The sequence below is a fragment of the Schistocerca nitens genome, chromosome 3 (genome assembly GCF_023898315.1).
Source record: "Schistocerca nitens isolate TAMUIC-IGC-003100 chromosome 3, iqSchNite1.1, whole genome shotgun sequence".
Lineage (NCBI taxonomy): Eukaryota > Metazoa > Arthropoda > Insecta > Orthoptera > Acrididae > Schistocerca > Schistocerca nitens.
Window position 1 is genome coordinate 589,706,570 of NC_064616.1, and position 16,887 is coordinate 589,723,456.

General features: G+C 37.8%; 1 protein-coding gene across 1 annotated transcript in view; it reads left to right on the forward strand.

Annotated features, from left to right (window-relative positions):
• The first annotated feature begins 308 nt into the window (after positions 1–308).
• LOC126248503 (conserved oligomeric Golgi complex subunit 2) overlaps positions 309–16,887 on the forward strand; it is a 107,697-nt gene continuing 91,118 nt past the window's right edge. Inside the window, exons 1-2 of the mRNA XM_049949541.1 lie at positions 309–555; positions 648–875. Of these exons, the coding sequence (XP_049805498.1) occupies positions 478–555; positions 648–875 (306 nt within the window). The 5' untranslated portion in view covers positions 309–477. The remainder of the gene's footprint in view (positions 556–647; positions 876–16,887) is intronic.

The window sequence follows — 16,887 nt, forward strand, 5'->3', positions numbered from 1 at the left end:
CTGTAAAACTTTATGGTGCATCAGAATTTCAAGTATATATAAGAAAATAGCGCTTAAATAAGCCCACTTACGAATGAAATGTGATTTGTTTAAAGTTTAGACAACAATCAGAACGATTAGTACACCCGTAAGCGACGTAAGCCGGCATTTTTTATCAAAACACTTCATGACTACACGGAATCAAACCACCAGAAGGGAATGTTTTGGGGTAGCTAACATGGCGGATCTTCACTTGGGTCGGCTTCAAGTTTGTGACGTCATGACAACTCCTTATTTTTACCTCCATGGATACAAGGAATTGCAGAGTCTAATATCTTTGCGGCGAGTCTATTCAGATGTAAAGTCTTTGGTTCCTTGTTTTATTTGTTCTTCGTATGACGTGTAACCTGTGTTTACAAACACAAGTATTTGATTAATGTCACGTTACTAAGTAAGTGTTTATTGTTGGGGCGACTCATTTTTCTCAAGTGAGTAAACATGCCAGTGGAAAGCGACGTGTATTCTCCACCTGTTTCATTGTATAATCTGTCATTCGACAGCAACGAATTTTTGAAGGTGAAGTACTGACAGTATAATTGTATTTCATAGTTGCTGAATATATCATAATTTCGAAATAAATAAGTTTCTAGTAATTTTTATTCACATAGAAATCATTCTCCGTCGATGAGTATCTTCAAGAGCACCGTAATAAGACCAGTTTGGAAACACTGAGAGATGATTTGGGAATATACCTAAGGATTTTACGATCGTCGATGATTGAACTCATAAACAAAGACTATGCAGATTTTGTAAATCTGTCTAGTAACCTCATCGGCCTCGATAGAGCTATAAATGGCATGCAGTTTCCGCTTGGACAGCTGAAAGAAGAAATTGTTGTAAGTATGATGTTGCTTGCCAGTTAGTGTAAGAGGGAATTAATTCTATAAATTCTCTTAACGTATACACACATATAGTCAACTCATTGAAGTCGTTCCCAATCGCTCAGCGCTGGATTTGTTTGCCTATGGAAAACGTTATTGTATAAACGTAATAGAAACATTATATCTGTTATTAACAAGAGACCTGTCTGCAATAATCATTGAAATATCACAGACAGATCTACTGTGCCATTGGAATACCACATTCCGTATGTGATCCAGTCGTGTATCTCTTCACTGTGTTACAAGGTATGTGTCTTTTTTTGTTAGTGGATCAATGTGTCAGGTGCAACAACGGTAGATATCATAAAGCCTTCAGGAAGGAAAGAAGGGTGGGGGAGGGGAGCAGCAAAATCCTGCGTGAGCTGTACATCATTTCTGGCGAAATTTAAGGAGACTTAGGAATTCCACAGAGGAGTCACTTGTTGCCAGTTCTGCTGAGCTGCAGCAGTTACTTATAAATACTGTAGAAATCGTGAGTACAGAAAAAGGAAATCTAAATTTTTTTGTGCTAAATTAGTGGAAACTTTCCTATCCAATTACTAAATATTAACACTTTCAAGCTAAGGTTGAAATAAATTTGCTTGGATTAGATTCAGTTTTGTTCCATAGGCCGAAAAAAAATGAGATGATTCTTGTGGGTGTGGAACATGTCAGAAAGTGTAAACTTAGACATTTGAATATAATACTTGCTACCCTTATCATTTCTCAAGAGATTGTCAAAATAGGTCAATTCCTTACAGTAAACTGGAACTGCTAATATTTGCAAAATTAATACACTGTCAGACTGAAACATTGTTATGCACTTTTAATAAATTTATCACACACAAAATACCTAATCATGACTGTTGTGACCAAGTGTTGTAAAACTGAACTCTAACTGACACTTTTACTTAAGCTGGTCTAACAGTCCCTGTTATGATATGCATGTATAGAGCAGAAGGAGTTGCCTATCAAAAAGTCTTCCAAACTCTGTTTAAACTGTGCTTTATCTGAAACCAAGTTTTTAATGGTTGCTGGCAGTGTATTGAAAATGTGTCTTCCTGAATATTGGACCCATTTTTGGACCAAGGAAAGTGATTTTATGTGTGTATACTTCTCACAAACATACATAGAAAATGATTTTCATGAATTACTTTTGTATAAAAGAATAAAAATATTTGTTTATTAGCTAAATATTTGTTATTCTAACTATCAACTGCAATTTGCGATTACAGAAGTGTCTGATTTCACCCGTCTACTTTGACCCATTAAGTCATCAATATGATGGAAATCGCTATTCTAAGTGTCTGCAGTATGGTGCCTATGACATCACTACACACACACACATGGCAACAATACCAACATATGTATAAGTAAGACAATAACATCTCCCTCCAAAAATACAATCACACTAATGGGACAACGCGGGAAATTGGAGGTTTTAGGGTGAGGACAATCTAAATATAACAGTAAAAAAATGCACCACAATCCCAAACCACACAAAATGATGAAAAAAAAATTACAACATTCTGCTACACCAACAAAATCTATAGGAGTCAGACATTGCCCTTTACCTACAAGGGTAATCCCAAAAGTAAGGTCTCCTTTTTTTTTTTAATAAGTTCATAGGCCTGTTTATTTCTACAATAGTTGACATCAGTTTACAGCTTGAACAATTAGCTGTTTTTCGACATAATCACCATTTCTGTCTATGCATTTTTGTAGACGATGTGGCAGTTTTTGTATGCCCATGTCATACCAGCTCGCCACCATGCTGTTCAGAAAGTTGTAAACCTCTCCTGTCACCTACTGATCGGAGCTGAATCACTGGGACCATAATTAACGCTGACAGGCACTGTGAGACTCTGAAAAAACTCAAACAGTCAATTCAGAACCGGAGCAAAGGCACACACATTCTCCATGACAATGCTTGTCAACACATCGCTCGGCAAACCGTTGCTCTCCTGCAATAGTTTGAGTGGAACGTAATGACCCACCCACCTGTAGTCCTGACTTGGCGCCCAGTGACTATCACCTGTTCCCTAGGTTAAAAGAACATTTGGCCAAAAAGCAATTCAGCTCTGACGACGAGGTGAAAGAAGAGGTTCATAACTTTCTGAACAGCATGGCAGCAAGCTGGTATGGCATGGCCATACAAAAACTGCCACAGCGTCTACAAAAATGTATCAACAGAAATGGTGATTATGCCAAAAAATAGCTAAATGTTCAAGCTGTAAACTGATGTAAAGCGTTGTAGAAATAAACAGGTCTCTGTACTTATAAAAAATAGGAGACCTTACTTTTAGGATTACCCTCGTATATAGTTCAACCACAGCTGATGATACCAAAACACCACCTACAGCTAAAAACTACAAAAATTGGTATTGGACATTTCCCTTGACTGCAACTGACGATAACAATACACCAATACCTACACCTGAAACTACGAAAATTTGAATCGGTCATTTCTCTTGACCTACATAGGTTAGCCACAATTATTGATACCAAAAAACCAACACCTACGACTACGAAAAAACAAAAATAAAAACAAAAAACAAAACCACAACACCTCAATATAAAAATCAAATATCCCTACATAAATTAAAAGACATTCAGTATGCCATAAATAAACAAAACATCACAACTTGAGAAGAATAGGCACAAAATAACAATTACTTACCACCAACAAATTCCTATGCTGCAAACTAAGTCCCCCCGCCTCCTCCCCCCCCCCCCCACACACACACACACATGCCCGCATGTACACACACGCCCCCACATGTACCCATCCCTGGTCTGAGACAACGGTACTCTGATCAACCTCATGTTCTTGCGACATATACTACACTTCATAATGTCAGCAATCAGTCCAAATAACTGGATTAATTTAATAATGGACAACATGTCCTCCCCGATCTCCAGCCGTGATATTGATACCTAACAACAGAAGCCACACAATTAATTAAATGTCTTAACACACCTTAAAGAGCAATCCAGCAATGCCAAAAAAAAAAAAAAAAAAAAAAAAAAAAAAAAAAAAAAAAAAAAAAAAAAAAAGATAACTCACTGGGAAAGCTTCCAAACCTGACGTTCCTAACTACAAACACTGCCAACAATTTCACACATCCAACACCAAGGCTCAAATGAACCCGATTCAACATATTACACACACCAGCGGAGGGCACCATCAGACACAACAAGACGACATCTGCAAACACAACCAGCTCATAAACGCCATGCCGTAATGACATCACGCACCGTAACACCCTTATGTCATGGGCCAAAGCAGACGGGTGGAATCGGACGCTTCCATTGACCCGAAATTTTTTAATTGTTTTTATACATAGCAGTTCAGTTACTACATTATGACTTTGCCTCAATTCATGATCCTTGAAGAAAACCAAACCCATGTTTATGCTGTCAGAAATGTGTTTATCCTCCTCCTTGCCAGGCATTGGTGGGACACTCACCTACAGTTTAGGATTTCTGGCTTTATTTATCGTTCTGGTTCGAACTAAAAATTTTGAAGAAATTTGAATTGTGTGTCCAATAGGCAATCATAATCAACAGTGCTGATATTCCAGAAGGAATAACCTGTCTTCAAGTTTCACTTTGACCTAGAAAAATCTTGTACTTTATATAGTCTTAAGTCCTGTTCTTGCAATTAACACACTAAATTCTCCAAAAGTCTGTCAGGGTCAATAGCTAGGTTCACTTACCCTACACGGAATAAACTGCAATTAGACTCCTTTGTGCTGTGACACCTTTAAACTTTCTATTTTAACTGGTGGTTTTACAACTAATTGCTCACTACTCACTTGGACTCAGATATGGCTAATTTTGTGTTTTAATTTAAGAAGGAGACCAGAACAGACATTCACTCATTCACCCATCTACACATTTACACTTTGAATAATTGCGAATCTTGGGGAGAGACAAATGAGTAAGTTGACATATTTTGCATTTTTTCATTCATTAATGTCGTATGGAATAATGTTCTGGAGTAATTCATCTTTAAGAAAGAAAGTGTTTATTGTTCAAAAAACACAATGTAAGAATATTATTTCATGCACTTCCATGATCATCTTGTAGACTTACGCGTAAGGAGTAGGACATCATGACTACTACTTTGTAGTGTATTGATTTCCTCGTGAAATTTGTTGTAAATCATCCACAGTAGTTCAAAGGGAACAATGATGTATGTAATTGCAATACCAGAAGAAAAAATGACATTCATTACATCACATTGAGGTTGTCTTTAGCAAAACATGGGGTGCACAATGCTGCAACAAAAATTTTGATAACTTACCCAGTGATATAAAATGTCTGACAAATGGCAAAGTAAAATTTGAAAATAAACTGAAAAAGTTTCTCCTTGACAACTCTGTCCAATCCACAGAAGAATTTCTATTACTGCAATGTGTAAAAGGTGATGGCTAGGAATTACTAACTCACATATGTAAGTTTTCTCTCTCTCTCTCTCTCTCTCTCTCTCTCTCTCTCTCTCTCTCTCTCACACACACACACACACACACACACACACACACACATCAAACATACAAAATTGTGGTACCTGAAAACCAGAAATCATTTAAAATTAAATATAAGAAAGATCTACAAATGTTTGATGGCAGTAGCTAAAATTAAGAAAATTGAAGATGGAAATATTTAATTAGTCTAATGTTGAGCAATAAATTTTAATGATGTGGAATGAATCATTTTACATTCATATTGAAAATTATTTTGTAAATATGGGTACATGCAGAACATCCAGCAGGTAGTTTATTATTATTATTATTATTATTATTATTATTATTATTATTCTTTACTTTCTCAGATGTTAAGTCTGGTTAAAAATGGAAAGTGACGCGGAACTTGATCAAGCGTCACTTCCTTTTAACTGTATGGTATGTGTTATATTGCATTTAGGAACTTTCGGGTAATTGCACATGTATCAATAATTACTGATTTCTGTAGTTGTATATATAAGTTTGGATGTAGCTGTATTGCATTGATGTACTGGTGGATATAGTGTGGTATGACTCCTGTAGTTGGTAGTATAATTGGTATAATGTCAACTTTATCCTGATGCCACATATCCTTGACTTCCTCAGCCAGTTGGATGTATTTTTCAATTTTTTCTCCTGTTTTCTTCTGTATATTTGTTGTATTGGTATGGATATTTCGATTAGTTGTGTTAATTTCTTCTTTTTATTGGTGAGTATGATGTCAGGTTTGTTATGTGGTGTTCTTTTATCTGTTATAATGGTTCTGTTCCAGTATAATTTGAATTCATCATTCTCCAGTACATTTTGTGGTGCATACTTGTATGTGGGAACGTGTTGTTTTATAAGTTTATGTTGTAAGGCAAGCTGCTGATGTATTATTTTTGCTACATTGTCATGTCTTCTGGGGTATTCTGTATTTGCTAGTATTGTACATCCGCTTGTGATGTGATCTACTGTTTCTATTTGTTGTTTGCAAAGTCTGCAGTTATCTGTTGTGGTATTGGGATCTTTAATAATATGCTTGCTTTAATATCTGGTGTTTATTGTTTGATCCTGTATTGCAATCATGAATCCTTCCGTCTCACTGTATATATTGCCTTTTCTTAGCCATGTGTTGGATGCGTCTTGATCGATGTGTGGCTGTGTTAAATGATACGGGTGCTTGCCATGTAGTGTTTTCTTTTTCCAATTTATTTTCTTCGTGTCTGTTGATGTTATGTGATCTAAAGGGTTGTAGAAGTGGTTATGAAATTGCAATGGTGTAGCCGATGTATTTATATGAGTGATTGCTTTGTGTATTTTGCTAGTTTCTGCTCATTCTATAAAGAATTTTCTTAAATTGTCTACCTGTCCATAATGTAGGTTTTTTATGTCGATAAATCCCCTTCCTCCTTCCTTTCTGCTTAATGTGAATCTTTCTGTTGCTGAATGTATGTGATGTATTCTATATTTGTGGCATTGTGATCGTGTAAGTGTATTGAGCGCTTCTAGGTCTGTGTTACTCCATTTCACTACTCCAAATGAGTAGGTCAATATTGGTATAGCATAAGTATTTATAGCTTTTGTCTTGTTTCTTGCTGTCAGTTCTGTTTTCAGTATTTTTGTTAGTCTTTGTCTATATTTTTCTTTTAGTTCTTCTTTAATATTTGTATTATCTATTCCTATTTTTTGTCTGTATCCTAGATATTTATAGGCATCTGTTTTTTCCATCGCTTCTATGCAGTCGCTGTGGTTATCCAGTATGTAATCTTCTTGTTTAGTGTGTTTTCCCTTGACTATGCTATTTTTCTTACATTTGTCTGTTGCAAAAGCCATATTTATATCATTGCTGAATACTTCTGTTATCTTTAGTAATTGGTTGAGTTGTTGATTTGTTGCTGCCAGTAGTTTTAGATCATCCATGTATAGCAAATGTGTGATTTTGTGTGGGTATGTTCCAGTAATATTGTATCCATAATTTGTATTATTTAGCATGTTGGATAGTGGGTTCAGGGCAAGGCAGAACCAGAAAGGACTTAATGAGTCTCCTTGGTATATTCCACGCTTAATCTGTATTGTCTGTGATGTGATATTATTTGAATTTGTTTGAATATTAAGTGTGGTTTTCCAATTTTTCATTACTATGTTTAGGAGCTGTATCAATTTAGGATCTACTTTGTATATTTCCAATATTTGTAGTAACCATGAGTGGGGTACACTATCAAAAGCTTTTTGGTAATCAATGTATGCGTAGTGTAGCGACCTTTGTTTAGTTTTAGCTTGATATGTCACTTCTGCATCTATTATCAGTTGCTCTTTACATCCTCGTGCTCCTTTGCAGCAGCCTTTTTGTTCTTCATTTATAATTTTGTTCTGTGTTGTATGTGTCATTAATTTCTGTGTAATGACTGAAGTTAATATTTTGTATATTGTTGGTAGGCATGTTATGGGGCGATATTTAGCTGGGTTTGCTGTGTCTGCTTGATCTTTAGGTTTCAGATAAGTTATTCCATGTGTAAGTGTATCAGGGAATGTGTATGGGTCTGCAATGTAACTGTTAAATAATTTAGTTAGATGTGAATGTGTTGCGGTGAACTTCTTTAGCCAGAAATTTGCTATTTTATCTTTTCCAGGGGCTTTCCAATTGTGAGTAGAATTAATTGCTTGGGTGACTTCATGTTGCAAAATTATCACTTCACGCATTTGTGGTATCATCTTGTATGTGTCTGTTTCTGCTTGTATCCACCGTGCATGCCTGTTATGTTGTACCGGGTTTGACCATATGTTGCTCCAGAAGTGTTCCATGTCTGTTATATTTGGTGGATTGTCTATTTTAATGTGTGTGTTATCTATTGTCTGGTAAAATTTCTTTTGGTTTGTGTTGAATGTTTGGTTTTGTTTCCTTCTATTTTCACTTTTTTTGTATCTTCTAAGTTGTTTGGCCAATGCTTGTAATTTCTGTTTCTTTTCATCTAATTGCTCTATCGCTTCTTGTTGTGAGATTTTACCTAACCTTTTTGGTTTTTTTGTGACATTTCATTTCTTATAAATTGTGTTAGCTGTCCGATGTCCTTTCTCAGTTTTTCTATTCTGATCTGTAGCCTGTGTTGCCATGCTGGTTTTGTGGGTTTCTTCTGTGTGTTGGTTGGTTCTGATCTCTGCCTAGTGTGTATATTTAGTGTAGTGAGTGCTCCTATATAAACCAGTAGTTGTAACTCTTCCATAGTTGTGTTTTCATTTATTTTGTTGTGTATGATTGTGTTGATAGTTTTTATTGTTGTTTCGACTTGTGGGTTACTTGGCAGTCTATGCAAGAATGGTCTAATGTCTGTATTTGTGTCTTTGTATTCCATATATGTCACCTGAAATTTTTCTTCTATATCTAACATGTGTGTCACTTCGTGTTCTATTTGTGCTTGTTCTGGTGGCTGTCTTTAAGATTTCGTTTTCCTCTGATTGTTTAATTGATGCGTGTTGTTCTTTGTTTGTTTGCTCTGGGATGTTTGAGTCCATTACTGTATTTTCTTCTTCTTCTGATTGCACATTATTTTGTTCCAGTATTTGTTGTACTTGTTGTTTGATGTTTTCTGATTCTGACTGGGGTATCCTGTTATTTTTGATTATTACACGGATCTGATCAGCTAGTCGTTGTTCTGTTAAAAATTTTAATTCTGGGTATCTGGTAATAAATGTTGTGTATACTTGTGATCTGTATCCAGTTGTGTTGGTTCCTAGGTTTGTTGCTTGGTAATAACAGAACATGAGGTGTTGATTAACTTCATCTGACCATCTCATCCTCTGCCTTTGTTTTCCTTCTAGGGTGGTTGCAGGAAGCATATCCTGCAAAACACCTCTATTTGGATTTAAATCATTTTCCAGTTGGCTAGCAGTGTCGTTACCATTGTGGGCGGGCATAGGGTTCAAGCGTCGTCCCCGACCATGACGGCGCTTGTCCGAGGCTTCTTTAGTTCTGTCCTGAACCAACTAATCACACTAAAAGGGGGGTTAGCCCTATTAGTGGTTTGTTCTTTTCGTCGCCTTTTACGACTGGCAGAACATACCGGAGGCCTATTCTTTTCCCGGGCCTCCACGGGGATTATTATTATTATTATTATTATTATTATTATTATTATTATTATTGCTATCACTATTATTGTAATTATACAGAGGTAGCTTCGTAATTCCTGACTTCTCTGCATAACTACTAAAGTTCACTAATATACTCTGCTTATCAAAAAAGTTATTCCAGTCACAAAACGGTTCAAAAACTGCCACAATTTATTTTACTTGTCTTTGATCTACTGTAGCCTGAAAATATGTAAAGACAAACCACTTGAAATTGCAATAGGATGTTGAGCACATCAATTTGTGTATGTAATCTGAATATCCCCCTTTACACTTTGTTTTAATTTGATGCTATCTTAAATTTGCTCAAAACTGTAGCAGAAGTTATATGATATTTTCCTGTCCCTCACTGAAAGCCCCCACAAACCTAGTACGTTTTGATGTTTTAACCAAAGTTTTTCATAACTTATTTTCATTCTGTGTAGAGCAACGGTGCAAAATTTCTTTCAAAATGGAGTACTAGGGACGGAAAGTTGGCTGAAACCAGATGTAAACAGTAATGAAATTCTAAACTCAGATTGGAATGTATACTGCAGAGACATGCTGGACAGTGAAAGGGGAGGTGTGTTTATAGCGATAAGAAGTGCAATAGTATCGAATCAAATTGACGGAGATCTGAAATGTGAAATAATTTGGGTGAAGGTCATGGTTAAAGCAGGCTCAAACATGGTAATTGGATGTCTCTATAGGCCCCCTGGCTCAGCAGCTGTTGTGGCAGAACACCTGAAGGAAAATTTGGAAAATATTTCGAGTAGATTTCCCAACCATGTTATAGTTTTGGGTGGAGATTTTAATTTACCAGATATAGACTGGGAGACTGAAACTTTTATAATGGGTGGCAGAGACAAAGAAACCAGTGAAATTTTTTTAAGTGCATTGTCTGAAAACTACCTTGCACAGTTAAACAGAGAACCGAGCCGTGGCGATAACATATTAGACCTTCTGGTGACAAACAGACCCGAAGTATTTGAAACAGTTAACGCAGAACAGGGAATCAGCGATCATAAAGCGGTTACAGCATAGGTGATTACAGCCGTAAATAGAAATATTAAAAAAGGTAGGAAGATTTTTCTGTTTAGCAAAAGTGACAAAAAGCTGATTTCAGAGTACTTGATGGCTCAACACAAAAGTTTTCTCTCAAGTACAGATGGTGTTGAGGATCAGTGGACGAAGTTCAAAACCATCATACAATATACATTAGATGAATACGTGCCATGCAAGATCGTAAGAGATGGAAAAGAGCCAACGTGGTACAACAGCCGAGTTAGAAGACTGCTACGGAACCAAAGAGAACTTCATAGCAAACATAAACATAGCCAAAGCCTTGCAGACAGACAAAAATTACACAAAGCGAAATGTAGTGTGAGGAGGGCTATGCGAGAGGCATTCAACGAAATCGAAAGTAAAGTTCTACTATGTACTGACGTGATAGAAAATCCTACGAAATTTTTGTCTTATTTCAGAGTGATAGGTGGATCAAAATGTAATGTCCAGACACTCTGTGACCAAAATTGTACTGAAACAGAGGATGACAGACTAAAGGCCGAAATACAAAATGTCTTTTTCCAAAGCTGTTTCACAGAGGAAGAGTGTACTGTAGTTCCTTCTCTAGATTGTTGCACAGATGACAAAATGGTAGATATCGAAATAGATGACAGAGGGATAGAAAAACAATTAAAATCGCTCAAAAGAGGAAAGGTCGCTGGACCTGATGGAATACCAGTTCGATTTTACACAGAGTACGTGAAGGAACTTGCCCTCCTTCTTGCAGCGGTGTACCGTAGGTCTCTAGAAGAGCATAGTATTCCAAAAGATTGGAAAATTGCACAGGTCATCCCCGTTTTCAAGAAGGGACGTCGAACAGTTGTGCAAAACTATAGTCGTATATCTCTAATGTCGATCAGTTGTAGAATTATGTTCGAGTTTAATGACTTTCCTGGAGACTAGAAATCTACTCTGTAGGAATCAGCATGGGTTTCGAAAAAGACGATCGTGTGAAACCCATCTCGCGGTATTCGTCCACGAGACTCAGAGAGCCATGGAGATGGGTTCCCAGGTAGATTCCATGTTTTTTGACTTCCGCAAGGTGTTTGATACAGTTCCCCACAGTCGTTTAATGAACAAAGTGAGAGCATATGCACTATCAGACCAAATGTGTGATTGGATTGAAGAGTTCCTAGATAACAGGACGCAGCATGTCATTCTCAATGGAGAGAAGTCTTCCGAAGTAAGAGTGATTTTAGGTGTGCCACAGGGGAGTGTCATAGGACCATTGCTATTCACAATATATATAAATGACCTTGTGGATAACATCGGAAGTTCACTGAGGCTTTTTGTGGATAATGCTGTAGTGTATTGAGAGGTTGTAACAATGGAAAATTGTGCTGAAATGCAGGAGGATCTGCAACGAATTGATGCATGGTGCAGGGAATGGCAATTGAATCTCAATGTAGACAAGTGTAATGTGCTGCGAATACTTAGAAAGAAAGAAGATCCTTTATCATATAGCTACAATAAAGCAGGTCAGCCATCAACTGGAAGCAGTTAATTCCATAAGTTATCTGGGAGTAGGCATTAGCAGTGATTTAAAATGGAATGACCATATAAAATTAATTGTCGGAAAAGCAGATGCCAGACTGAGATTCATTGGAAGAATCGTAAGTAAATGCAATCCGAAAACAAAGGAATTAGTTACACTACACTTGTTTGCCCACTGCTTGAATACTGTTCACCGGTGTGGGATCCGTACCAGATATAGTTGATAGAAGAGATAGTGAAGATCCAAAGGAGAGCAGCACCCTTCTTTGCAGAATCATTTTTAATCGCGAAAGCGGTATGGGGATGATAGATAAACTCCAGTGGAAGACTCTGCAAGAGAGACGCTCAGTAGCTTGGTACGGGCTTTTGTTGAAGTTTTGAGAACATACCTTTACCGAGGGGTCAAGCAGTATATTGCTCCCTTCTACGTATATCTCGCGAAGAGACCATGAGGAAAAATCAGAGAGGTTATAGGCCACACAGAGGCATAACGACAATCTTTCTTTCCACGAACAATACGAGACTGGAGTAGGAGGGAGAACTGATAGAGGTACTCAAGGTACCCACCGCCACACACCGTCAGGTGGCTTGCGGAGTATGAACATAGATGTAGATGTAGAGTTGGTTAGGGGTAGATAATTCCAAAAATTAGTGCAGTTGATGTGGAATGACCATGCTGATTTAGACATAAGAGTGAATTTTTCTCAAGAAGGCTCACAGACTAATTAATTTCAAAAGGAAATACTGTACAATAGATGAAGCTGTAAGTGTCTTTGCAACATTGCATTACTCTAGATCATACTCCCTTCCCTCTTTCATAAAACGTATGGTCACTGAACTAGTGCCGGCCGGGGTGGCCGAGCGGTTGTTCTAGTCAATACAGTCTGGAACCGTGCGACCGATACGGTCACAGGTTCAAATGCTGCCTCGGGCATGGGTGTGTGTGATGTCCTTAGGTTAGTTAGGTATAAGTAGTTCTAAGTTCTGGGGGACTGATGACCTCAGAAGTTAAGTCCCATAGTGCTCAGAGCCATTTGAACTGAACTAATTATAAGTGTTTGTATTTTACCACAAAATGCGTCATGTTGTAGTTGAGTGATAACTGCTTTATCTTGTGTATAGTTTCAAAACACGGTGAAGGCATGGGTAAGAAACCGAAGGCTTTATGACCATTGTTGGTAATCATGAACATTCCTGGGTATCCAGTTAAGTGCATTTTTACAAGAATATACATTTCTGCCGTGTAGAAGAAATGCAGTTTGACGAGGTATAATTGTTAAGCTGAACCATCCCCATGAATAAGAGCGAGCAATTGTGTCAACATGTCAGTAAAAGGCAACAGGACAAGTGGTGAAGTACAAATACCCAATACTTTTGAGCTCACAAACCTCAAAACTAGCAGCAGACATTATGATAATAAATGAGAGAAAATATTCTCTCTGGCCAAAAGACAGACAAGATTGTACACATTCGGTATTAGACAACTTTATCATGTACTGTTATGTGATAGATCATACATTGAGGGGCCTCCAAAAAGCAGAATTAAGAGTATTTTGAAGTGATCTTTAGGCGTTATATTTTCCTAAAGTTAGAGGAAACACAGGGAAACTGATGTGTTATTCAGCACAATCAAAACCACAAGAAATTATCAAGTTTGATGTGTTTTTCCCTACTTTAACTGATACTGAACCAGTGGGAAACACTTTACCTGCCGTGGATTGGTATAAGTTGATACTTTCTTTCCGGTGTGACACCAGGGCAGTCCGGTGTTGGAAAGAGTAGAGGCAGCCCAAACAAGTGACTAAGACAGACTAACAGGCTGGTGGAACAGAAAGTATTTTGTGGGCAGTGTGACATCCTGTACTCATAACTAGGAGCACCAGGTCACTTCAATTATAGGTTAATTTGATACTGAATTTTATTATGTGTTAGTATTTAATTGCATAAACAATCAAAATTAGCCCGGCTTCTATGATGCTGTAAATATAACTGATTATTTGGCATCAACCGTGCATTTTCTTTTTGACATTGGAACTTCAATTTTACGTTGTTCAATTTTACTTTTTTTGTGGTTCTACACCATAAATTCACAGCCCCTGTGAAAACCCATAAGATCAATGCTAAAAATTCCCAGATTTTACATTTCTTCCTAACAAAGTTTACGTCTTTTCTAAGTTCTTACTCGACTTCGTCCTGTTTCTTCCTATTGACATTTGATGTGACTAAATGAGTTATAAGTGGCACAAAAGACAGATGGTTCGCACCATGGGTGTTGGCGGCGTCAAGGGAATATTTTAGGCCATTGTGGAGAGGGGAGATGTGAAAGGGGAAATGATCAGTGTTGCCAGCACAACTTGCAACATTTAGCTTCATGGCACAATTATGATGCAACTAATTCTAGGTTGCAGCAGTAATGGAAAAACAAGACGGTAGATGCAAAGTGTTCCAGACTGAGCCAATACGTGACGAAGGAGCCCAGACATCAGCCTTTCTTGTGCCATTCAAACCCAGTCGTTTTGCCTGTATTTCTGATGTACTGTATTCAGTAATAATATCAATCAACAACATTTTAAATTCAGACACAGTCTTGAAGAATATGCTCAGTCATAATCAAAGAAATGTCACCCATTTCTGGCAAGTGAACTTTTATCACATGTTGACTTGTTAAGCCACCCAATAGCCAGCGCAGTCAGCTCACCACATTAACTCACATTAACTCACATAAAATGAGCTCGGCTACTGGATGTGTGGAGAGGGAAGTCGCCCGTCAGTTACCGGAGTTCTGGTAGGTGTTGTTGTTGTGGTCTTCAGTCCTGAGACTGGTTGATGCAGCTCTCCATGCTACTCTATCCTGTGCAAGCTTCTTTGACTCCCAGTTACTACTGCAACCTACATCCTTCTGAATCTGCTTGGTGTATTCGTCTGTTAATCTCCCTTTACGATTTTTACCCTCCACGCTGCCCTCCAATACTAAATTGGTCATCCCTTGATGCCTCAGATCATGTCCTACCAACCGATCCCTTCTTCTGGTTAAGTTGTGCCACAAACTCCTCTTCTCCCCAATTCTATTCAATACTTCCTCATTAGTTATGTGATCTACCCATCTAATCTTCAGCATTCTTCTGTAGCACCACATTTCGAAAGCTTCTATTCTCTTCCTGTCCAAACTATTTATCATCCATGTTTCACTTCCATACATGGCTACACTCCATACAAATACTTTCAGAAACGACTTCCTGACACTTAAATCTATACTCGATGTTAACAAATTTCTCTTCTTCAGAAATGCTTTCCTTGCCATTGCCAGTCTACATTTGATATCCTCTCTACTTCGACCATCATGAGTTATTTTGCTCCCCAAAGACCATAACTCCTTTACTATTTGTAGAGCCTCATTTCCTAATCTAATTCCCTCACCATCACCCGACTTAATTCGACTACATTCCATTATCCTTGTTTTGCTTTAGTTGATGTTCATCTTGTATCCTCCTTTCAAGACACTGTCCATTCCATTCGGCTGCTCTTCCAGGTCCTTTGCTGTCTCTGACAGAATTACAATGTCATCGGCGAACCTCAAAGTTTTTATTTCATCTCCATGGATTTTAATTCCTACTCCAAATTTTTCTTTTGTTTCCTTTACTGCTTGCTCAATATTCAGATTGAATAACATCAGGGATAGGCTACAACCCTGTCTCACTCCCTTCCCAACCACTGCTTCCCTTTCATGTCTCTCGACTCTTATAACTGCTATCTGTTTTCTCTACAAATTGTAAATAGCCTTTCACTCCCTGTATTTTACCAATGCCACCTTTAGAATTTGAAAGAGATTATTCCAGTCACCATTGTCAAATGCTTTCTCTAAGTCTACAAATGCTAGAAACATAGGTTTGCCTTTTCTTAATCTTTCTCCTAAGGTAAGTCATAGGGTCAAAATTGCCTCACGTGTTCCAATATTTCTGTGGAATCCAAACTGATCTTCCCCAAGGTCAGCTTCTACCAGTTTTTCCATTCGTCTGTAAAGAATTCGCGCTAGTATTTTGCAGCCGTGGCTTATTAAACTGATAGTTCGGTAATTTTCACACCTGTCAGCACTTGCTTTCTTTGGGATTGGAATTATTATATTCTTCTTGAGGTCTGAGGATATTTCGCCTGTCTCATACATCTTGCTCACCAGATGGTAGAGTTTTGTCAGGACTGGCTCTCCCAAGGCTGTCAGTAGTTCTAATGGAATGTTGTCTACTCCTGGGGCCTTGTTTCAACTCAGGTCTTTCAGTGCTCTGTCAAACTCTTCACGCAGTATGGTATCTCCCATTTCATCTTCATTTACATCCTCTTGTGCTTCCATAATATTGTCCTCAAGAACATCGCCCTTGTATAGACCCCTCTATATACTCCTTCCACCTTTCTGCTTACCCTTCTTTGCTTAGAACTGGGTTTCCATCTGAGCTCTTGATATTCATACAAGTGGTTCTCTTTTCTCCAAAGGTCTCTTTAATTTTCCTGTAGGCAGTATCTATCTTACCCCTAGTGAGATAAGCCTCTACATCCTTACATTTATCCTCTAGCCATCCCTGCTTAGCCATTTTGCACTTCCTGTTGATCTCATTTTTGAGATGTTTGTATTCCTTTTTGCCTGCTTCATTTACTGCATTTTTATATTTTGTCCTTTCATCAATTAAATTTCATATATCTTCTGTTACCCAAGGATTTCTATTAGCCCTGGTCTTTGTACCTACTTGATCCTCTGCTGCCTTCACTACTTCATCTCTCACAGATACCCATTCATCTTCTACTGTATTTCTTTCCCCCATTCCTGTCAATTGTTCCCTTATGCTCTC